Raw genomic sequence first — 21,979 nt, forward strand, 5'->3', positions numbered from 1 at the left:
GCGACTAGCATACATCTGTGTGCTGGTGGCTGAAAAAAGACCTGTCAGAGAATTATACAGGCTTCATTTTAAACCATGCCAATTTCACCAGCCATCTCTGGCTCAAGTAATTTTAACTTAGACCCAGGACAAGCATACAGCAACCAGTGTCAGAATTCCTTGTCTTTAGAATTGTTCTGTGTCAGTGGTTAGAAAACAGTAACTCGTATAAGCAAGATAAGCATGCAAGTAACATTTTCAGAAACAGAAATGGCACCCTACATAATACTCTGATCACCATCATCATTTAACCTCATGGGGACAAGGATACACTTTAAGTGCCTCTTTAAACTAACCTAAGCCCAACTGCTGTGGGCTCCATCTTGATTTGGGCAGTTGAGGAATAGATTAGACCTTGCCCTTCCCTGATGTGAAGTCTCTCCCCAATCATTCAGCCAGAATGGCGTGGCTGAATCTTGTCTCGGGCAGAAGACACAGCTCATGTACAACCTAGATCTTATATTTCCTGATCCCACAGACACAACATGGTATGAGGAGAAATCCTTTCATGGTTATCATTGGACTAAGTGTCCCCATTAGGTTTCCCTTATCTTGTTCTGGTGACCTCCGTTATATTTTAGGGTTGCTATCTGTCTCAGTGACAAGCACCACCATGAAAAATGTGGAAAGGTTTCCCAGCCAGGACACAGACAACATTAAAAACTGACACAGGTTTTATATTCAATAGTTTATCAAAACTAGGAAAAAAGTTTTGACTTGGATATATATATATATATATATATATATATATATATTAACAACACATTTTATTACATAGTAGCTTTGCCACGTTTAAATTGCAATTTTAGCCAGGATTCTTTTTTTCTTACACTGACACAAAGACCATTGGTGGACTGTAAACTGTATCAACTATCAGCAGGTCTGCTATTATGAGTATAGTAGTATGAAATGTCTAAAAGCTGAAACTGAATTAGTAATAGGTTTTAGCACTACATGTTCGCCTCCCTTTGCCATTCTTTTTCAAGTTGCAGTTGTTTTTTTATATAACTGTCTAAATCTTTGTTTTGCAGGAGGTGACAATCTTGATGAGTGTGGCTTAAGGTACCTGTTGGCCATGCGACTGCACACATGTCTTCTAACATCCCTGCCTCCACTGTATCGTATTCAGCTGCTTCATCAAGGTGCATATTTTCACTCTACCTTTTAACTTTTCTATACAAAGCATATTTTATTACAATAAGGTTAATTAACTGAGCAAGCTCATAAACGGGCATGCACCCCCCCCCCCCCCATACAACAGTCAGTAAGTAAATCTATTTGTCATTGTCCTGGTCATCAGAACACCAGAACTTGCACAAGGGCATTGCAATAGTAAGATTGTCCCCAACAAAAATTTTCTCTGGACAGCCGCACTCTGAACACATTGTAGCCTTTATTAAAAGGAGGACAGCACTACAAGTCACAGCAAAATGAAATAAAAACCTGACTGCTGACACGTTTCACACGGAAACTAGTGCTTAGTCATAGCTAAATTTTGCTGTGACTTGTAGTGCTGTCCTTCTTTTAATAATGGCTACAATTTGTTCAGACTCAGAGTGCGGCTGTCCAGAGACAATTTTTGTTCCTGATTTGCTAAGTGCATTGCCTGCACCTGAGTTATCTGCAAGAGGATATTCATCTGGGTTCCCACCTGGAGCAGCTATTTCCTTTTCCCGAATCATTTTGGTACTGCTGGTTGATGCAAAATTGACATTCATTTTCCATCCTGATCTATATGACTCAATTACTCAGGTTGATTAAATCTGATTTAGACACAATCTAAATCAATCGGATGGGGAATTTAAGGCTGTTCAACCGATTTCTTATTTGATCAAATCACTCATCGATTGGATAATGAAATTGAAACACGTATGACCATCATGTTGGTATACTTCTTTAGAAATATTGTGTATTGCCAATGTAAGAGCTAAGACTCGAGTAGTTATTCAACATTGCTACATCAATTGTATTCATGTTTTAGGGTTATCAACATGTCACTTTGCATGGGCTTTTCACTCGGAGGCCGAAGAAGAATTAATCAACATGATTCCAGCCATTCAAAAAGGTGATCCACAGTGGTCTGAGCTTAGAGCAATGGGAATTGGTTGGTGGGTGAGGAATATAAACACTCTCCGCAGATGCATAGAAAAGGTAGGCATGTTCTTACTTACCTTGTACCTTGTTTTGCTGTATGAAATTTTGTAAAATGGCACCGGAAACCTTAAATGTGCCACAGTTTAAAGCTGTGGTTTTCAAACTGTAGTCCAAAGACCATGCATGTGGCCACAGGTATGCATTTGGAGGGTTTGCAGCCAACAGCTGTAAAATACTGTCATTAGTTTTAGTGAACAAAGGTCAGAGATAGCATTGTTGCTGCGACTTTCTTCAGTTGTCTTATTGGTCAACGGTAAAGGGTCAGGATAAGACTTCTTGCTGCATTACTTCTTTCATTCTTTTGAACCGAGCCCCTGGATGACTCTAATAGACAAAGCACGCACAGAAAATTGTTTTTTAGGTGCCATTTTTGGTGCCTTTATTTTGATTGGGTAACTAGTTTGTAGAGCCAAGTGGGGGAGGGAGGGCTTTGGTAATAGTGGGTGTTTGGGAACCATCAATGAGAGTGCAGAGAATGAACAAGGGTCAGAAATGGGAATGAGAAAATGTAGGAAATAAATCTAATGCCGCGTACACACGATCGTTTTTCAGCATGTAAAAAACTATGTTTTTCAGCCTCTAGAAAAAACAACATCTTTTCCAACTTCATCATTAAAACGGGGTTGCCCACACACGATCGTAAAAGAAAAAAAATGCTCTAGCAAAGCGCGGTGACGTACGACGGCACTATGAAGGGACAGTTCCATGCAGATGACGCCACCCTTGGGGCAGCTTTTGCTGATTTCGTGTTAGTAAAAGACGATTCGCGCTTTTCTGTCTGTTACAGCGGGATGAATGTGCTAGCTCCATTACGAACGGTCGTTTTACCAGAACGAGCGCTCCCGTCTTATAACTTGCTTCTGAGCATACGTGGGTTTTTCACGTCGTTTAAGCCCACACGCGATAATTTTTTACAACTCGAAAAACAACATTGTTTAAAACGTCGTTAAAAAATGCAGCATGTTCGAATTCTTTTTTTTGTCGTTTTTCACAACCTGAAAAATTATGTGAAGCCCACACACGATCGTTTTAAATTATATTTTAAAAAAACTTTGTTTTTTCCATGCGGAAAAACGATTGTGTGTACGCGGCATAAGAGCCCTTTCACACTGAGCGCGTTTTGAAGGTGCTATAGCGTTAAAAATAGCGACTGCAGTCTGCCCTCAAACAGCTGCACCATTCATTCCAGTGTCCAGGGCTTTCTCCATCCTGACACCTTCAACCTATTATGTCAGAAATAAGGGGCCCCAGGTGTGGACATCCTGGCTTCCATGTTCAAGAAGTTACCCTTTTTTATGGCTAGGACCAAGGTTCCTCTAGCTCTGGGATCCAATGTTCTGGTAATTCCATGGACTCCATTCAAGCTAATATATGCAATCCAGTGTGGATTATTCCTTGACTGCTGCTTAAGATAAAGGAAGAGACGAGTTTGGTGATTAATTGCACCAAACTGGCCTAGAAGAACCTGGTGTACACATGTACTCAAACTCCAAAACAAGCCAAACCTGCTGTCCCAAAGCCCCCCCTGTACAATCCTGCTTCTCAGTCACTGTCTTTAACAGCATGGCTGTTGAAGCCCATGTCTTGCAGAACAGAGCTATGTTTGGCCCTGCCACACTCATATTACTTAAGGCCAGAAAAGTTACTTTGAGAAAAATCTACTTCAGCACCTGGAGATACTTTTTCACCAGGTGTGAATACAGGCATTTCCATCCCAGAGAATACTCAGAACCTTGCATGGTCTTGTCCATCATATTCCAAAGGCCTTTGGCTTATCTCCAGTTTGTAAAAAAAAACGTTAAAAAGGGTAAGCAAAAAAAGATCTAATAATTGGAGATGACCTAACAGAAATGGAATGCTCATACAAGCCACAGGAAGTGATGTAATCTGAAAATCCATGTAAAGATACAAGACTGACAAGATTCTAAATTTAATGGGAATGAGATTACTGTTTGTTAACAAGCATGTCCATGTTCTTTTGGCTGATCGATATTCGAATTCCGGGCTGATGTCCCTTTGGCAGCGATCGCAAAGGCTTAACATATATGCAAAGGCGATTGTTTATTGGGAATTCGGTAAGTTCAACTCGTAAGGGGAGCGGAATCACTTGGTGTGGTGATGGTCGAACATCCAAACAGCTGATGCTCTGTACATAACTTGTCACACTGATTTTCCGAATTATCCCTCACGTGAATGCACATACTATTATTAGATTTATCCTGTTTTAAATATTTAGTGCTGCTTAAACCTGAAGGATTAATTATTAGATCGTTTTTGCTTGGCCTTTTTGATGTTTTGTACCAATGTAGCAGCTGCTTTGTTTAATTAGGACTATCGTCATACCTAAGCACTGGAAAAGTGACTCTGTTTACTTCCTTTTTTTATAAATTTTTTTTATTTAAGGTGTCTCACAGATCTGAACCCTATTAAAGCACCCTGTGCTTCCTTGGGATGCCAGTCTGGTCCCCTCTGCCCTGCATAAACCACCCTTTTAGCCCATGGGGGAATTACTCTTGGGTGATCAAGTGGCCATCACATCTGTCATACATGTTTCAGAGTTGGCCCTATCTTGTAAGGAGTCCTTCACAAGGATTAAGTAGTCTTACGTTCGAAATTCTCCTTTCTCCCAAAGGTGGTATCAGCCTTCCAACTTTATATTGTCTGACCTTCTTTGTGCCCTGCCCTAAGCACCCAAAGGAAATTATAAAATAAATGTTGCTCTCTTTAAATCAAATACCTCTTACTAGTGCAATAATGGTGCACGACTCAAACAACAATCCATGTAAAAAATCATTAAGGCCCCATTTACACCTGAGAATAGCGTTTTCAGACAGAAAGTCACGCAATTTTACTGCGATTTTGTACAGGTCAAAAGGTCACCAATGTAAAAAGCAGAAAAACGTACAAATCTGCCTAAAAAAAGTCCCAGAACTTGTTTGAGCTTCTGGGGTTTTGGAGCTTCTGGCTTCAGGCGCTTTGGAGTGAACCATCTCCATAGAGAATAATAGATGTTTTCCCCTCCAGCATTTTGTAGCTTCAGGCTTCAAGATACAAAACGCTCAGGTGTAAATGGGGTCTAAAGGAGATTGATAAGCTCTCTACAGGTGAAACCACAATATTGTGAACAATCCAAAAGTAAAAACATTCCATAATTAAACAAAACACAAGTTGTCCATAGAAATCCGTGAATGCACGCAAAGCTGGCACATACAAATGCAGTTTTTCTCTCGATGCAATTGCACCAGTGTTCCACCAACACACAATTCCACTGCTTATCAGAGTCTTCGTCCCCTAAACATATTTGGTCTAACAGTGCTTAAACTGTAACGAGGTACACCCATTATTAGTCCAGATAAACCTCTGCCGCTTATAATCTCAGCCAGATCAGTTTAAATCAAATCCGGTATGAAGGATAAAACCGAGGAACTCCACAGTGTAATGTTAAAAGCCCCATTATTTAAAATAAAGGTACCCGTACTTACATTTCAGCTTAAAGAGCAGAGTAAAAGCAGTGCTGCTTATCAGAGCGGACGTGATGACATCAATTCTAAGCTCTGTCTGAAACGTTGCGTCGCAGGTGGGCTGAAAATCCTTGATGGTCAATCTAGGTCATTCTTTGCACTTTTATCTTAAAATCATCCAAATCATACATCACACATTTTGTTTAGTTCAAGAGGTTCCAAAGAGAAATATAGATATAAAATATCTTATCTCCAATAAGTCTTGTAGTATCAGTGGTAAAAAAATTGGTAATTAATGGCCTATGCAAACACAGTAACCAAAACAAGGATGAACCAAAAGGTATTAGTTGACTCACAGGTCTCCAGGACTCCATTCGTTTTACTTTGGATGATACAAAGTGGTAAGGTAAAGGTTAAATGACAGTTGTGGTAAAAAGAACAACCCTGTGTTAGTTAAGAGCACCTTAACATACTTTAAGCTGGACGCCACCTTGTATAAATGAATAAATATACACAGTATGTACTTTTAAACAGACAAGATTACATCTCAGTCTTTATGGGGAAATCCTTATTTCAGTTTTTGCTGTTGAAGAATGCAGTTTGCAAAAATAAACTTGTTTTGAAAAAAGTGACAATTTTCTTTGATGTGGTCTGTTTTTACAGGTTGGTAAAGCAGCTTTCCAAAGAAACAATGAGCCACTAGATGCTGCAATTTTCTACCTTGCAATGAAAAAGAAAGCTGTTCTCTGGGGCTTATTCAGGTAAAAGTAGAAAATGTTATATATACACATACTTTTAAATGTGCAGAATATAGTCCCAAAGCTCTCCGTTGAGCAAAATAATTGTCTTGTTGCTCAGAATCTATGTTGGTAGTAGGTGGGGTAGCTTTAGTGCAGCTCATTGTGGATCATTACCATTAAGAGACCCGTCTCCCCTGCTGTGCATGAGTATGGAAAGCTGGTTATTGGCCAAAATATCGGTTTCTGCAGGCTAGTTAAGTTGGCCATAGTCTGTTCAAATCTCAAGCCATGTATGGGCAGGCTGAATGTACCCAATTTGATTGATCGATCAACCAGCTTGCTGGATTTTACATGCCAATATGGCTATCGTCTGTTATAGCCGCTAGCAATAATCATTGTGTTCCTCCAGTGGGGACTGATTCCCCTGATTACCTGTGGTTGCAGGAAAGAAATTTTCTCCGTCAATGGCCTGCCCTTAGTGAAGAATATCAAGAGGCATGGGGTGGTACTGATGAGGCACAGTTTCAAAGCCCTAGTGTGTGACTAAGTTTCTAAGTAGTTGCAGCTTCACTTAATCTGGTTTATTACTCCCTTGTATAGTTTGAAGATAATTTGGTATAAAATGAAATTTTAAGAACAGTCTGAATTCAATTTAGTTTACAATAGTTTGAGGCTGACATTGGTATTTTTAGGTCACAGCATGATGAAAAGATGACTCAGTTCTTCAGTCATAATTTTAAGGAGGACCGCTGGAGGAAAGCAGCGCTGAAGAATGCCTTCTCATTACTTGGCAAGCAACGATTTGAACAATCTGCAGCTTTCTTTTTACTAGCTGGCTCTCTAAAGGATGCTATTGAGGTATAAAGAAATCACATTTTACCTTTTTGTTACACAAAAAGTCAGTTATATGATTGTTACTTAAAAGACCTAACGTTTTTCTTCTTTTAGGTGTGCTTAGAGAAAATGGAAGACATTCAGCTAGCAATGGTCATTGCCAGACTGTATGAGTCAGAGTTCGATACCTCTTCTACACACGAGTCCCTTCTATATGAGAGAGTGCTGGGATGTCAGAAAGACGGATCAGGTTTCTGCTGTACAAAACTTCATCCCGATCCATTCCTGAGAAGCATTGCTTATTGGATCATGAAGGACTATACAAAGGCCCTGGACACGTTGTTGGAGCAAACGCCTAAAGAGGACGATGAAAACCCTGGTGGGTAGATTTGCACTGATATAGTGTTTTGCCTTTTCTGCTGAATTTTCAATACACTAAATATTATTGCTTACTTTGTATTAAAAAAAATATATATATATTTTTTTCTTTTAACTGCAAGGTGGACATCACCTCCTCATATAGTCCTGTAGATTTTCAAAAGGGTCACTGTGCTTAAATCCTTTGAGCAGCTGTTTGCCAAAATATCTTCTCTCAGGCTGATAATGAAATAATTTTCTTTAAGATACATGAAGTTAATGAGCCTTTTTAGCACAATGCATTTTCAGCCTTGGAAGCAATTAAAAGTAGTAGATTTCTGTAGCCAGAGCTTTAATCACATTGGCTGGTATTGGATCTTTAATTTGACCTGTACTGAGCCAAAGTGTTAGCAACTGACAGTGATGCTGCAAAGTAGCAGTGAATGATGCATGAGCATACCTGCGACTTTACTGTGCATGTTACTGTAAACCTCCTAACTGTGCCAGTACACAATGACTTATGGGTTATACATAGAGTAGGCACACCCTCCCTTATCTTACACACTGCTAGGTGTCTAAGTGATCTTTTGCTGGAGTGGTGTAAGATTTGTAACCTCATGTCATTACTGACTTTTGGAAAGTCTATATTTGTAGCGTATGTATTGGAAGGTACATTGGCGCAGTGTAGAGGTTTACAGTAACAGTGCAGGGATGCTCATTTAAATACACTGTACTATACAGTACCACAAATTTTTGGCGTCAAGGCACCTTGTAGATAACAATAGTGATAACAATAGTCATATGCTGCTGGTTTGAATAAAGCTCTCCGATGTTTTATTTGGCTTCCCCTTCAGATCTCTTTTCCACTGAAATGTTAGACCTTTCCACCAATAATCAGAGGTTATGCTAACCAAACAGGTGTATGCTACGCAAACATTAAAGTGATTCTAAATTCAGAAGGTTTTTTATCTTGATGCATTCTATGCATTAAGATAAAAAACCTTCTGTTTGTAGCAGCCCCCCTAACACTTACCGGAGCCCCATCTTGATCCAACTATGTTGCACGAGAGACTCTGCTGTCCGGGACTCTCCCTAATGATTGGCTGAGACAAACATCGAGTGCTATTGGCTCCCGCTGCTGTCAATCAAAGTCAGTGAGCAAATGAGGAGAGAGAGGCGGCGGGGCTACTTGCTATGGGGGCACTCAGCAGGAGGGAGGGACCAGGAGCGCCAGCGAAGGACCCAAGAAGAGGAGGATCTGGGCTGCTCTGCAAAACCACTGCACATAGCAGGTAAGTAAAATATGTTCGTTATTTAACCACTTTTTTGACTTTCAGTGGGAATATCTGAATGATGCCTGCAGGTACAGGTATCATTTAGAGATCCTCTTTTTTAGCTGGCGATTCTGTGCACCATAAGAAATATCATAGCGGCAGTTTCGCAGCTTGATCATTCTTACAGGCGATGGGAGAGGTCCCCTCCCGTCACCATCCAGTGCTTCTCCGGGGTCTCCTATGCCATCGGGTACCCGGAGAAAGAATTGTCTGCCGCTGGATGATGACCATAGAGATTTACAATGACCAGATGGTCATCTCTGACCGTCTGAGGCCCGGGCGCGGTGTTATGACGTAACGTCTGGGCCGCGATTGTAAACAAAAAAAAATGATTTTTATGTTTAGGAGAGGAGTGCCAGAATTAGCCTGGTATGGAAGGGGTTAAAAAAAAAAAGACTTTATCTCTTTAAGCTTTTGAAGTTGGCCAGAATTTGTATCTGTGTAACTGAAATTGCCCATGTAGGGAGTTGAACGTGACATGCAAAGTTCAAGAACGACCAGCAACGATTTGTGTCAGAAGCAGCTCACAGGTAGGGATTACTTTAGCTTTCACAATTTGAATGTTTTAAAGTTTTATATTTATTTTCCATGTTCTGTCCCATTAAATATTTGTCCCCAAAATGTTAAAATCACAGGAGCACCATAACCATATGCTTGGTGTATTATTGAAGAAATAATTGAACGTACGTTTACCTTTAGTAATACAATATAATAGCAGGAAGGATTTTTTTTTGTTCTTTTGTTCAACCAGCGGGTTGAAGAAAAAAAGATTAATGTATGGGCTGCCTTTAAAGTGTTACTAAACCTAGGACCCTGCATTCACTATATCAGGTCTCCCACAGTACACAGAACACGGAAATATAATTATTTTAGTAACTATAAACTGCTAAATACCTTTTCTCATCAGCAGTATATAACAGTCTTGTGACTTGTATGAGTGTCTGGTTAAAGCTTGTAGGAGTTTTCATTTCTCCCACGATTGTCCTATGACAATACAGGACCCCTGACCCTCTGTCCGGACAGTGCTGCTTGGCCCTGTGCTGATCACATGCACCCAATTTAAAGATTTACTAAAGGTGAACTTACACTTTAAAATCTATATAAACCCTAATAGCGATCTTCTCTTATTTCCACCCTTTTGGTTTGATTAAATTCACCATTGAAATTGTTCAAAATTGTCCTGTGTCTGCTCCAAGAGTCTGATTAGACCTCTTAGTTCTTATCATGGGACTACAGATCAATTGGCCTTGTAGGGTGTTGGTCTGAGTAGTTTAGCAAAAGACAGCTGTGAGTACTGACAACACATGTTTAATGCAGCGTATTGTCAGTTTACAACAGAAATAAGGAACTTGTGCCTTTCTGTCAGATCAGCAAATCTTCTGTACTTTCAGAATGTATAAAGCACAGGATGTGTATTTCGTGTATGTCTTCCAGTGTTAAACTGCATATGTGTTTTGACACCTGCTTTAAAGTGGTTGTAAACTCAAAATCAATAGTTTTTCTTTCAATATATACAGTGTGTAGCAACTTTCTGTGCCATGCTTTTTATATCGTCAGCACTTCTGCCTGTCAAAAGATATAGCCCGTTTTCATCTTTAGTGATGTCACTGGCGCATGCACAATTTTTCATTCATGGCATGATCTGGGTGCCATCAATTAAAACAGCCCCCGCCATCCTATTGTCATCTGCACGTGCGGCATCACAGCTTAATATCGCGAGACTGCAGATGCTTGGACGTCGTCTGAGCAGGAACTAGCTATACAGGACAATGTTCCTATAGCAACTGATGACAAAAACGAGGCTTGGCTAAATCTTACTGAGCATGCACGAGATTACAGGCCAGTGGCATAGAAAGCGGGCAGAAGTGATACCAAGCTGAAATCAGAGGACAGGAGCTAATATGGCGCAGGCATCTGAAAAAAAAGTAAGAGAAAAAAAAATAGAAAAAAATAACATATTTAGAAGTTTCTGATATAGCAATCTATATTGTGGGGACCTCACCTATTGACCTAATATTTTTTTTAAATGCAAGGCGGCTGAGTTTACTTCTTCTTTTAAGCAAGCTTTGTCTGTTACCCAGTCAACTGCCTTTAAGACGCCTTTCACACTGAGGAGTTTTTCAGGCGCTACATCGCTAAAAATGGCACGCCTGAAAAACTGCATACTCAATGTGAAAGCCCGAGGGCTTTCACACTAAGGCGATGTGCTGGCGGGAGAGAAAAAAATCTCCTGCCAGCAGCATCTTTGGAGCCGTGAGAGGAGCGGCGTGTATACCGCTCCTTCACCACTCCTTCCCATTTAAAACAATGGGAAACTGTGGCAATACCGCCCGCAAGTCGCCTCTGCAGAGGCGCATTGTGGGCGGTATTAACCTTTTATCGGCCGCTAGCGGGGGTTAATACTATTTTTAGCGACACTATACCGCCAACCGCGCCTCCCGCCCCAGTGTGAAAGGGGCCTTAGTCTTTTGTGTCTTTTTAAATTTTGTTGTATCCAAAAATTTTAAAAGAAAAAATGGCCTGTGGGTAGGCACTGCTGTGTCTCAGTATTCACAGATCCTGCCTTCTGAACTACTGGAGTGCTGAGAGGAGGAGATTCCAGGAAGTGGAATCAGTACTGGAGTCACTGCTTGTTGGCAGTAAGGTAGTCTTTAGAAATTGAAGTTAGCAAAGGTGAAGCTTCAGAGCATGCAGGGAAATCGGGAAGTTATTGAAAGAGATGGACAGCAGAGAGGCAGGACTCACAACATGAAAGGGGAAAAAAAAAAAAACATATTAGATTGTCAAAATTACAATTCTGATGGTATAAAATAAGTGTATGCTATGACTATAGAACTCCTTGTAAAGGTTTGTTTGTTATTTAAAAAATAAATAAAACATAAATGTTATAATTGCCTCCTCTGAGCAAGGGTTTTCCGCAGAGTGGTCCCCATCCTCCTCTTCTGGGATCCCCCAGCGGTGCTCCTGGGTCCTCCTTTTCTCGAGTGTCCCCGTGGAGAGCCGCATCCCGAGTTCTGCTGCTGCATCCATTGACACAGACAGCAGGATTGGGCCCCGTCTCCCGGCTTCCCTGTCACTGGATTTGATTGACAGCAGCGGGAGCTGCTATCAATCTATCCAATGAGGACCCGAGACAGTGGCTGGAGCTGCTGGGCTCATCCTTGTCACTGGAAAGATTAGGTTCAGGTAAGTAAAAGGGGGCTCTGGTGGGCTGCTGCTCTACAGAAGGTTTTTCACCTTAAAGTGGATGTAAACCCCAAAATGCTTTATTTATTTTTTTGAGTTAATCCAGCTCTGAGCAATCCTCTTTTATTGTCTAAACCTGTCTAAATAAAAAGTCCTTTTCTCCCTCCTTGCTTTGAGTGACAGGTTATTTACATATCTAGCTTGGACATGTGTATCATATGTTATGTTATGTTTATCATAATATGAGGTGATCCACAGTATAAAAAGTGAGAAATCCACCCCTCCCCCCTCATAACACATCCTGGTAATATACAATGAACTGTGGATCACCTCATAATTTTTGGGTTTACATCCACTTTAATGCATAAAGGGACATTTTTATATATTTTTTTTTTAGAATGGAATTAAATAAATAAAAAATGATTGCATTTTAGTCTAAATATGAGAGCTGATGTATTTTTGACCCCAGATATCATATTTAAGAGGACCAAATGATAAAGGAATAAATACTGATGCACTCATATTAACTCATGTGCAATGTGAATCGTACATATACAATCAAGCAAAAAAACCTGGTAAAGAAACTCTTCATATATGTGAGTAGATCATGAAAAAGTCCTGATGATTGAATCAGCCAGTCTGCAGTGATCCTTCCCTAATTGCCAAGCTCTCACTTCAATGTGATCAGGTTACAACAACCTCCCAGCAAGCGATCAGATGTTTCCAGTTTCATTCAGTCACATGCAAAAGAGGAGGAAAAGGAAACATAGCGCAATATTGTACCATATAGATGTGGATAAAGGCTGCGCTTAGTGCACTCACGTATCCTCGCTTATGTTATAGACCGGGTATGTTTAAGTGGACTCCTCACTCGGGATAGACATCCGATGGTCCGTCACTGTAGGCTCCTCCCCCACATGTATCGTCGCTCGTCACGTGACTTAGTCATGGGAATACCAGGTTTTTTGCTTGATTGTATATGTACGATTCACATTGCACATGAGTTAATACGAGCGCATCAGTATTTATTCATTTATTATTTGGTTTAGTTCACCGTTTTTTGATTGCTGCTGTATTATTTCGTTATTTTTTGTGTGGTTTCTTTGATATTATTTGTTAGTAGCGCTGTAGTCCTTTTCACTATATTTAAGAGGACCAGTCATGCTTTTTTTATTACAAGGGATGTTTACATTCCTTGTAATAGGAATAAAAGTGACCCAACATTTTATTTATTTTTTAAAAACAGTGTCAAAATAAAGTAAATGACGAGCTTGCACGCAGAAGCAAACGTATATGTGATATGTGCGTTCGCTTCTGCGTGCGAGCTCGTCTTTATGTTATTTTCTTTATTTTGACACTGTTTGCCGCAATCGTTGGAGCGAGAGCAATATTTCTAGCCCTAGACCTCCTATGTAACTCAAAACATGCAACCTGTAGAATTTCTTAAACGTCGCCTATGGAGATTTTTAAGGGTAAAAGTTTGTCGCCATTCCACGAGTGGGCGCAACTTTGAAGTGTGACATGAGGAAAAAGAGAGGATCACCGCTCCAGGTGGGTCGCTATGTAGAGTAGACTGACTCAGGATACCGTGGGTGCTGGCAATGCACTGACCATGCATAAGATACGAAGAGAGGAAATGGATAGCCGCACTCCCATAACCAAAAAGGTTGTCTTTTTATTCAAACGAACAGCAAATACATCACTTCACAAGGTCACAGCAAAGGAACAGGGGAACAGCCGACGCGTTTCGCACTGAGCTAGTGCTTAATCATGGCTGTTCCTTTGCTGTGACCTTGTGAAGTGATGTATTTGCTGTTCGTTTGAATAAAAAGACAACCTTTTTGGTTATTGGAGTGCGGCTATCCATTTCCTCTCTTCGTATCGCTTGAAGTGTGACATGTTGGGTATCAATATACTCGGCGTACTATTATTTTTCACAATATGAAAAAAAATTGGGCTAACTTTACTGTTGTCTTATTTTTTAATTAAAACATTTTTTATTTTCATTTTTTACAAAAAATGTGCGCTTGTAAGACTCCTGCACAAATACGGTGTGACAAAAAGTATTGCAACGACCGCGATTTTATTCTCTAGGGCAGGGGTGTCGAACTTAATTTCATCGTGGGCCACATCAGCATTATGATTGCCCTCAAAAGGCCGGTTGTATCTGTAAGATTAGATGTCCAGCGCATCCCCTCCCCTTACATTAGATGTCAAGGTTCACCCCATCATCAAAAGTTGAGTCCCCCACTCTCCCTTACATCACAGTGCACCCCCCTTACCTTATGCTGCTGCTGGGAAGAAGCTGGATGCAAAAGCAGAAAGTAAGGGTCTGAAGGAGGACTGGAGGTGCGAGGGCCACATGAAATGACCTCGAGGGCCGGATTCAGCTCGCGGGCCTTGTGTTTGACACCTATGATCTAGGGTGTTAGAAAATATATATATGTTTCGGGGTTCTAAGTAATTTTCTAGCATAAAAAAATTATTTTTAACTTGTAAACACCAAATTTAAGAGGCCTTAAGTGGTTAATGAAGAACTAAATGCTGGAAGATGCGCCCAAAAAAGGCAGGCAGATGGTAAAGAACATTTTTACCAGTATTGCCTGTGATCTACCGGCAGCAGATTTGTCCCTGTTACTGACTTACTATGTCTTGCTCTGTGCCGTGTGTCTACGTGGAGGCAGCCATCTTGATAGAGGCAGGGCTTTGTTTCCTTATGTCATTACCTCTAGTAAGGTGAAACAGTACAGCAATGATATATCATAAAATCATCTGAGTTTACGAAGCAGCAGCAACAGTGCTCAAGATCTCACACTGCAGATCATAGGCGTGCGCACTGGGTGTGCCAGGTGTGCCTGGGCACACCCTAATTGCCCTGTGTGGTGCCGATTCCCCCTGCTTTCTGCCTCCCCCTGCAGTGCTGCCAGCTTCCCTCCTCTCCTCTCATGAGTGGGAAAAATAAAAAACTACTAATACTGTCCACTGCCCTACTGTTGCCAATCTTTGCTCTACTGACACTGTCCACTGCTCTGTTGATATACACGCATGTGTGTTTGTGCTCTGGAGTGCACACTCTAATGCAATAGGCTGTGCACACCAATGCTGCAGATATACAGCAATGAGACTGCAGGTACAGGAGTGCCTAGACAGACTTGTATACCAGGAAGTAAGTGCACTGCTATTTTAAGCAGTAATTTCAGACAAAAATGAAATTTTTAGGGCATTGCTTAGGCATACATAACACTTTTGGTTGTTCCCTAAACCATAGAAAATGTTCAGCTTTTGAGCTTAGGTCCACCTAAATGAAAATATATGAAAAATGTTAGTGGATATTAAAAAATGATTTTTTTTGTGAGAGATTGTAAATGGTTTCCTTCAGCCTCCCTTCTCTAAGCCTAGTGCATGTACCCTGCTAGGAACATTAAGTGAAATGCCTTCTCCAACATACTGTGATTCTGGCAGTGTATCAGCTGCCCTGTGTGAATGAATTGGTCGCCATCAAATTAATTTGTGCTTTTTTTTTATTTATATTAGTCCTCATCAAATCGTGCAACCCTGTGGTCTTCAGTTTTTACAACTACCTTCGGACTCATCCTCTGCTAATCCGCCGGCATTTTAATACCCCGGAAGCTACTTTTGTAACAGCCAGCTTGAAAACTGACAAAAACCATGTGGATGAAATAAATCTAATTGAAAGGAAATTATTTTTTACCACTGCTAATGCTCATTTCAAAGTGGGGTGCCCTGTGCTTGCTTTAGAAGTGCTCTCCAAGATTCCAAAACTAACCAAATCAGCAGCGAACTATGAGGATCTGTTGAGCTTCAGTTCTGTTGGACAGGATAGTATACATTCCATAGGCAAAGTAAACTATTTGGAAGAATTAAGTGAACCAGGTTGGATCACTCCAGCTTCAGCGGCAGCAAAAGATTCTTTAGCTGATTTTGACTGGGGTGCACCAGTAGTAAAAATTGAGGATGAACCTCTTCAGCTGGATTGGGAAGAAGACAAAGGGAGTGATGAAGATAATGGGGGATTAGTTTTAAAGAATTTGAACTTGGACCACAAAATTCAAAGCCTTAAAGATGTCAGTTCAGAAACGCCAACAGTGGACAATTTAGCACAGACTGGAAGTGAACCGGATGTAATTGCTGAACAGCTAAAATTTCGAGCATGCCTAAAAATTCTTATGACTGAGCTAAGAACGCTGGCTACAGGGCATGAAGTTGATGGTGGAAAATTGAGGTTTCAGCTTTACAACTGGCTGGAGAAGGAAATTGCTGCGATGCACAAAATATTTAACCATGAAGCTGACAGCAAGGATTTCACCATTGAAACTCCACCTCCTGTAGATAGTTTGGATACCCAAGAAATGTCTGAAAAAAGTGATATTGGATCATATGAACGTCACCAAATAGAACGTCGCAGATTACAAGCTAAGAGGGAACATGCTGAAAAACGGAAATGGTGGCTGCAAAAAAACCAAGCTCTTCTAAGAGTATTTCTAAGCTACTGCAGTTTACATGGTGCACAAGGTGGCGGCTTAGCCTCTGTAAGAATGGAGCTAAAATTTTTGTTGCAAGAATCTCAGCAGGTAAGAAGTTTTCCCGTTTTAGTTTACCAAGTAAAGTCAATAAATTGGCACATGCAGTGCTTTGAAGGAGCTTTTGTACCCCTTAAAACTTTATTTTATGTGATAGACCAACACAAAGTGACGCACAATTGTGAAGTGGAAAAAAAATGATAAATGGTTTTCATTTTTTTTTACAAAAAAATATGTGAAAAGTTTGGGGTGCATTTGTATTTAGCCGCCCAGAGGCAATGCTTTGTAGAACCACCTTTCACTGCAATTACAGCTGAAATTCTTTTTGGGTATATCTCTACCAGCTTTGCACATCCATTCTTCTTTGCAAAATAGCTCAAGCTCTGTCAGATTGGATGCAGATCGTCTGTGAACAGGGCAATTTTCAAGTCTTGTCACAGATTCTCAATTGGATTGTAGTCTGAACATTTGACTCGGGCCATTCTAACACATGAATATGCTTTGATCTAAATCATTTCATTGCTATGGCTGTATGTTTAGGTTCATTATGTTGCTGGAAGGTAAACCCCCACCCCAGGCTCCAGTCTTTTGCAGATAACAACAAAAACCTGGGGAATGCCCAGGGAAAAACCAAGCCTACTTACCGACCAGCTTGCAGAAAACCAATTAACCTGTCTACAGTATGTGTTAAAAACAGGGGTTCAGTCCGCACGCATTTGCAAACGCATGCGTGAGCCACAGAGCCGCGCCAAGGCACCCTGTAATATCTGTGGTCCTAACACTAAACAATGAGTGTCCCCACAGTGGAGGCACATGCATTTGAATGGATAGACAGGGGCAGGTGAACTGAAGGGAAGCCACCCCTCCTTTAAAGGTACAAGAGCACACCAAGCACCCAGCATATAGCACAATGGCTGCAAAGGTGTTGGTGCACTGATGGACCAATATAAACACCACAGGTGAAGCATAAACATGTCCACTGCCCCCGTCTATAGCTGGCCATAACAGTAAGTAGCATTGGAAGGCTAAAGCAGATAACAACAAAAACCTGGGGAATGCCCAGGGAAAAACCAAGCCTACTTACCGACCAGCTTGCAGAAAACCAATTAACCTGTCTACAGTATGTGTTAAAAACAGGGGTTCAGTCCGCACGCATTTGCAAACGCATGCGTGAGCCACAGAGCCGCGCCAAGGCACCCTGTTGCAGACTGTAAACAGGTTTTCTTCTAAGATTGTCCTGTATTTGTCTCCTTCTATCTTCCCATCAACTCTGACCAGCTTCCCTGTCCCTGTGTGTTCAGGGTGATGTGCAGTGTTAGTTTTCCACCACACATAGCGTTTTACTTTTAGGCCAAAAAGTTACATTTTGGTCTCATCTGATCAGAGAACCTTCTTCTGCGTGTTTGCTGTGTCCCCCACATGGCTTCTTGCAAACTGCAAATGGGACTTCGTATGGCTTTTTTTCTTGTTTCTCTTCTATAAAAAACAGATTTGTGGAGTGCACGGCTAATAGTTGTCCTGTTGACAGATTCTCCCTCCTCAGCTGTGGATCTCTGCATCTCCTCCAGAGTTACCATGGGCCTCTTGGCTGCTCCTCTGATTAATGCTCTCCTTGCCCGGCTTGTCAGTTTAGGTGGACGGCTATGTTTTGGTAGGTTTTCAGTTGTGCCATACTCTCCATTTTTTGGATGATGGATTGAACAGTGCTCCGTAAGATGTTCAAAAGTTGGGATATTTTTTATCCCTGACCTGTCTGGTGTGTTCCTTGGCCTTCTTGATTCTCTTTGTTCAATAAGGTTCTCTTACAAACCTCTTCATGGGCTTCACGGAACAGATGTATTTATACTGAGCCTAAATTATATTTACTAATTAGGTGACTTTTGAAGGCAATTGGTTCCACTAGATTTTAGTTAGAGGTATTTGAGTAAAGGGTCTGAATACAAATGCACGCCACGCTTTTTAGATCTTTTATTTGTAAAAAAATAAATTGAAAACCATTTATAATTTTCCTTTCACTTCATTATGTGCCACTTTGCGTTGGTCTATCGCTTAAAATCCCAATAAAATACATTTACATTTTTGGTTGTAACATGATAAAATGTGGCATGAATATTTTTTTAAGACACTGTAACTGAGCCCATTTCATTTAAACATATGCTTCTATTTGGTCTGATGTCTACTTTGGTGTGTTTCCTTGCAAAGTATACAGCATGTTATCCTGGTGTGATCAGCCCCCATAGAGGAAATGACTAGTCCCAGTATGCCCTATTATCCTCCAGTGGAGAGGTCATTCTTTGATTGTGGTTCACTCACAGCTAAATGGCCAAAGGCTGGACTACTCAGAGTTCAGGAGGGTAGTAAAACAGGATCTCTCTAGATCTGTTGTACTCTTAATAGAATGTGTACTAGATACAGTCTAGTCCAGGTAACGGATAATTAAAATTCATTGACTTTTTGATGAATCCAGTGCTGAAAATACAGTAATTGTTCATCTTTAGAACATTTCATATTAGGTTACTACATATAAAGGAAAATCATCCCACTTTGATAGCAGGAAGCACAACTCCAGACAACACAACAGAGCAGTGGTATTTAATAAGCGCTGTATGAAAAAAATATATACTAAAAAAAGATGTTGAAAATACATGGGTTTCCCTTACTTTCTGTTCAAATAAAAATGCCAGGACACCTGGAGGTGATTGAGTTTTTTGCCAGATTTTTTTCTTTTGATAATAAATAGGCATGCTGGTATTGGGTGGTTATAAATGGAGTTTGGTAATGCATTATTGTACCGGTTGTACACACAGCAAGGAGAAATAGCCATTAATGAGGAGGTCACATCCAATGGCAGAATGTAGATAAAGAGGTTAATGTCGGATTTTCCAGGACAGTCCCATTTTACAGTTATCGTGCCATATCTGCCTCTTGGCTTGTGTCCCAATATCAGGGATCTGTCAGTACAGTGTACAGACTCCTCCCTTCTACCTTTGCAACTGCTTACAGCGGAAGCTCCCCCCCCCCCCCCCCCACATCCTCCCTGTGCATAGTCCCTTCACACTGTCTCTCCGCCCTGTTCATTCACATACCAGCATACCAGCCGGTGCAGACCCCACCCCACTCTCATCTCTGCAGCTGCCTGTATGTTTAGGATTGTGGGGGCTCCACTGGGCCTAGCATGCTCCCAGATATGTCTATGGGATGTGTTTGCTCCTGCCGAAATGTCCTTTGCATCGCCCGGCATCATACTAGAATATGGCTCCGTCAGGGAATGAGTTCCAGAAAAAGCAGGCAAGTGGAACCACCGGGGGATGTCACTCCTAGCAGTGTGGCTAATGTCATATTATGCCTGCAGACAGACTGTGGTTTAGACATTATGACTGTCTGTCATCTAGGGCTGCAACTAACGATTATTTTCATAATCGATTAGTTGGCCGATTGTTTCGATTAATCGGATAATAGCCTTAAAAAAAAAATGTGCATTTTTAAAAAATTTTGGGCCACTTTGTTGGGCAGATTACAAAACACAAATTGCCGCAAAAACATGCTTTTCTGCAGCTTCTCCATTGAAGTATATTGAACCAAAAAAAAAACGAAATAGCACCGTTTTGTGTTAAAAAGTCCTTGCCCTTTCCAAATACGCAGCAGCTGAAAAAAAAAATCATGGATGTGAACGTGTCCCATAGGAAAACATGTAAATGAACTGTAGTGTGTTTCTGCAACAAGCACCAAAAACAGAGGTGTGACCCAGGCCTGAGATGTTTAGTAACATAATGGGGTTAAAAAAACAAAAAAAAGTACAACAAGAGCAAATAATCGCTACTGTAAGGGGTTCATTTTTTTACTGTGGGACAGTGAAAGTAATAGTTACAGTAGCAATTTGCTTTTTTGTACTATAAAGGGCTCATTTTAGTTTTTTTAACCCCATTATGTTACTGGGCGATTAATCGATTATGAAAAATTGTAATCGATTAATTTCATAATCGATTTAGTTGTCGATTAATCGATTAGTTGTTTCGGCCCTACTGTCATCTAGGGCTGCATCTAACGATTATTTTCATAATCGGATAATAACCTTAAAAAAAGCGTTGTGTATATTTCAGTTAATATGTAAAGATTAAAAAAAAAGCCAATTTATTCTTTAATATCTCTATGCAGTGGTAAATATAAATGACACACTATATGACTAGGGAGCAAAATCTCTAATCCTCTCTAATAACAGACAGAAGAGATATACTGTAAATACTATTAGAGGTTGAATCTGGTAAATACTATCAGACTCAGAGATCAAACTTTTTATTCCAAAGAAAAAAAGATAAGACTTTTTGGTGGATTTTCAGAGAGCACTGTAATATATTATGTATGACAGACTCCCTTGTCATAGGCAGGTGATAAAATCTACCTGCGCCTGCTGTCTCTTATGCTGGACATACAAAAACAATGTCTTCCTTTAACCACTTCCCGACCGCCGCATGTAAATGTACGTCCACAGTATGGCACGTACAGGCACATGGGCGTTCATGTACGTCCTTGCCTTCTAGCGGGTGGGGGGTCCGATCGAACATGCGGCGGTCGGGTTCGCTCGGGGAGCGATCCGGGACGACGGCGCGACTATTTGTTTATAGCCGCTCCGTCGCGATGGCTCCCAGGAGCTGAAGAACGGGGAGAGCCGTATGTAAACACGGCTTCCCCGTGCTTCACTGTGGTGGCGCATCGATCGTGTCATCCCCTTTATAGGGGAGACACAATCGATGACGTCAGTCCTACAGCCACACCCCCTACAGTTGTAAACACACACTAGGTGCACCCTAACTCCTACAGCGCCACCTGTGGTTAACTCCCAAACTGCAACTGTCATTTTCACAATAAAGAATGCAATTTAAATGCATTTTTTGCTGTGAAAATGACAATGGTCCCAAAAATGTGTCAAAATTGTCCGAAGTGTCCGCCATAATGTCGCAGTCACGAAAAAAATCGCTGATCGCCGCCATTAGTAGTAAAAAAAAATAAAATAAGAAGAATGCAATAAAAATATCCCCTATATTGTAAACGCTATAAATTTTGCGCAAACCAATTGATAAACGCTTATTGCGATTTTTTTTACTAAAAATAGGTCGAAGAATACGTATCGGCCTAAACTGAGGGAAAAAAATGTTTTTATATATGTTTTTGGGGGATATTTATTATAACAAAAAGTAAAAAATATTGAATTTTTTTCAAAATTGTCGCTTTATTTTTGTTTATAGCGCAAAAAATAAAAACCGCAGAGGTGATCAAATACCACAAAAAGAAAGCTCTATTTGTGGGGAAAAAAAGGACGCCAATTTTGTTTGGGG

At 40.7% G+C, this 21,979-nt stretch overlaps 1 protein-coding gene across 9 annotated transcripts in view; it reads left to right on the forward strand.

Annotated features, from left to right (window-relative positions):
- DMXL2 (Dmx like 2) overlaps positions 1 to 21,979 on the forward strand; it is a 250,506-nt gene that overhangs the window by 118,111 nt on the left and 110,416 nt on the right. For all 9 annotated transcript variants that reach the window (XM_040342664.1, XM_040342667.1, XM_040342665.1 and 6 more), the window contains exons 19-24: positions 1,071 to 1,181; positions 2,021 to 2,190; positions 6,318 to 6,415; positions 7,087 to 7,252; positions 7,343 to 7,607; positions 15,640 to 16,697. In XM_040342664.1, the coding sequence (XP_040198598.1) occupies positions 1,071 to 1,181; positions 2,021 to 2,190; positions 6,318 to 6,415; positions 7,087 to 7,252; positions 7,343 to 7,607; positions 15,640 to 16,697 (1,868 nt within the window). The remainder of the gene's footprint in view (positions 1 to 1,070; positions 1,182 to 2,020; positions 2,191 to 6,317; positions 6,416 to 7,086; positions 7,253 to 7,342; positions 7,608 to 15,639; positions 16,698 to 21,979) is intronic.

The sequence above is a fragment of the Rana temporaria genome, chromosome 3 (assembly GCF_905171775.1).
Source record: "Rana temporaria chromosome 3, aRanTem1.1, whole genome shotgun sequence".
Taxonomy (NCBI): Eukaryota; Metazoa; Chordata; class Amphibia; order Anura; family Ranidae; genus Rana; species Rana temporaria.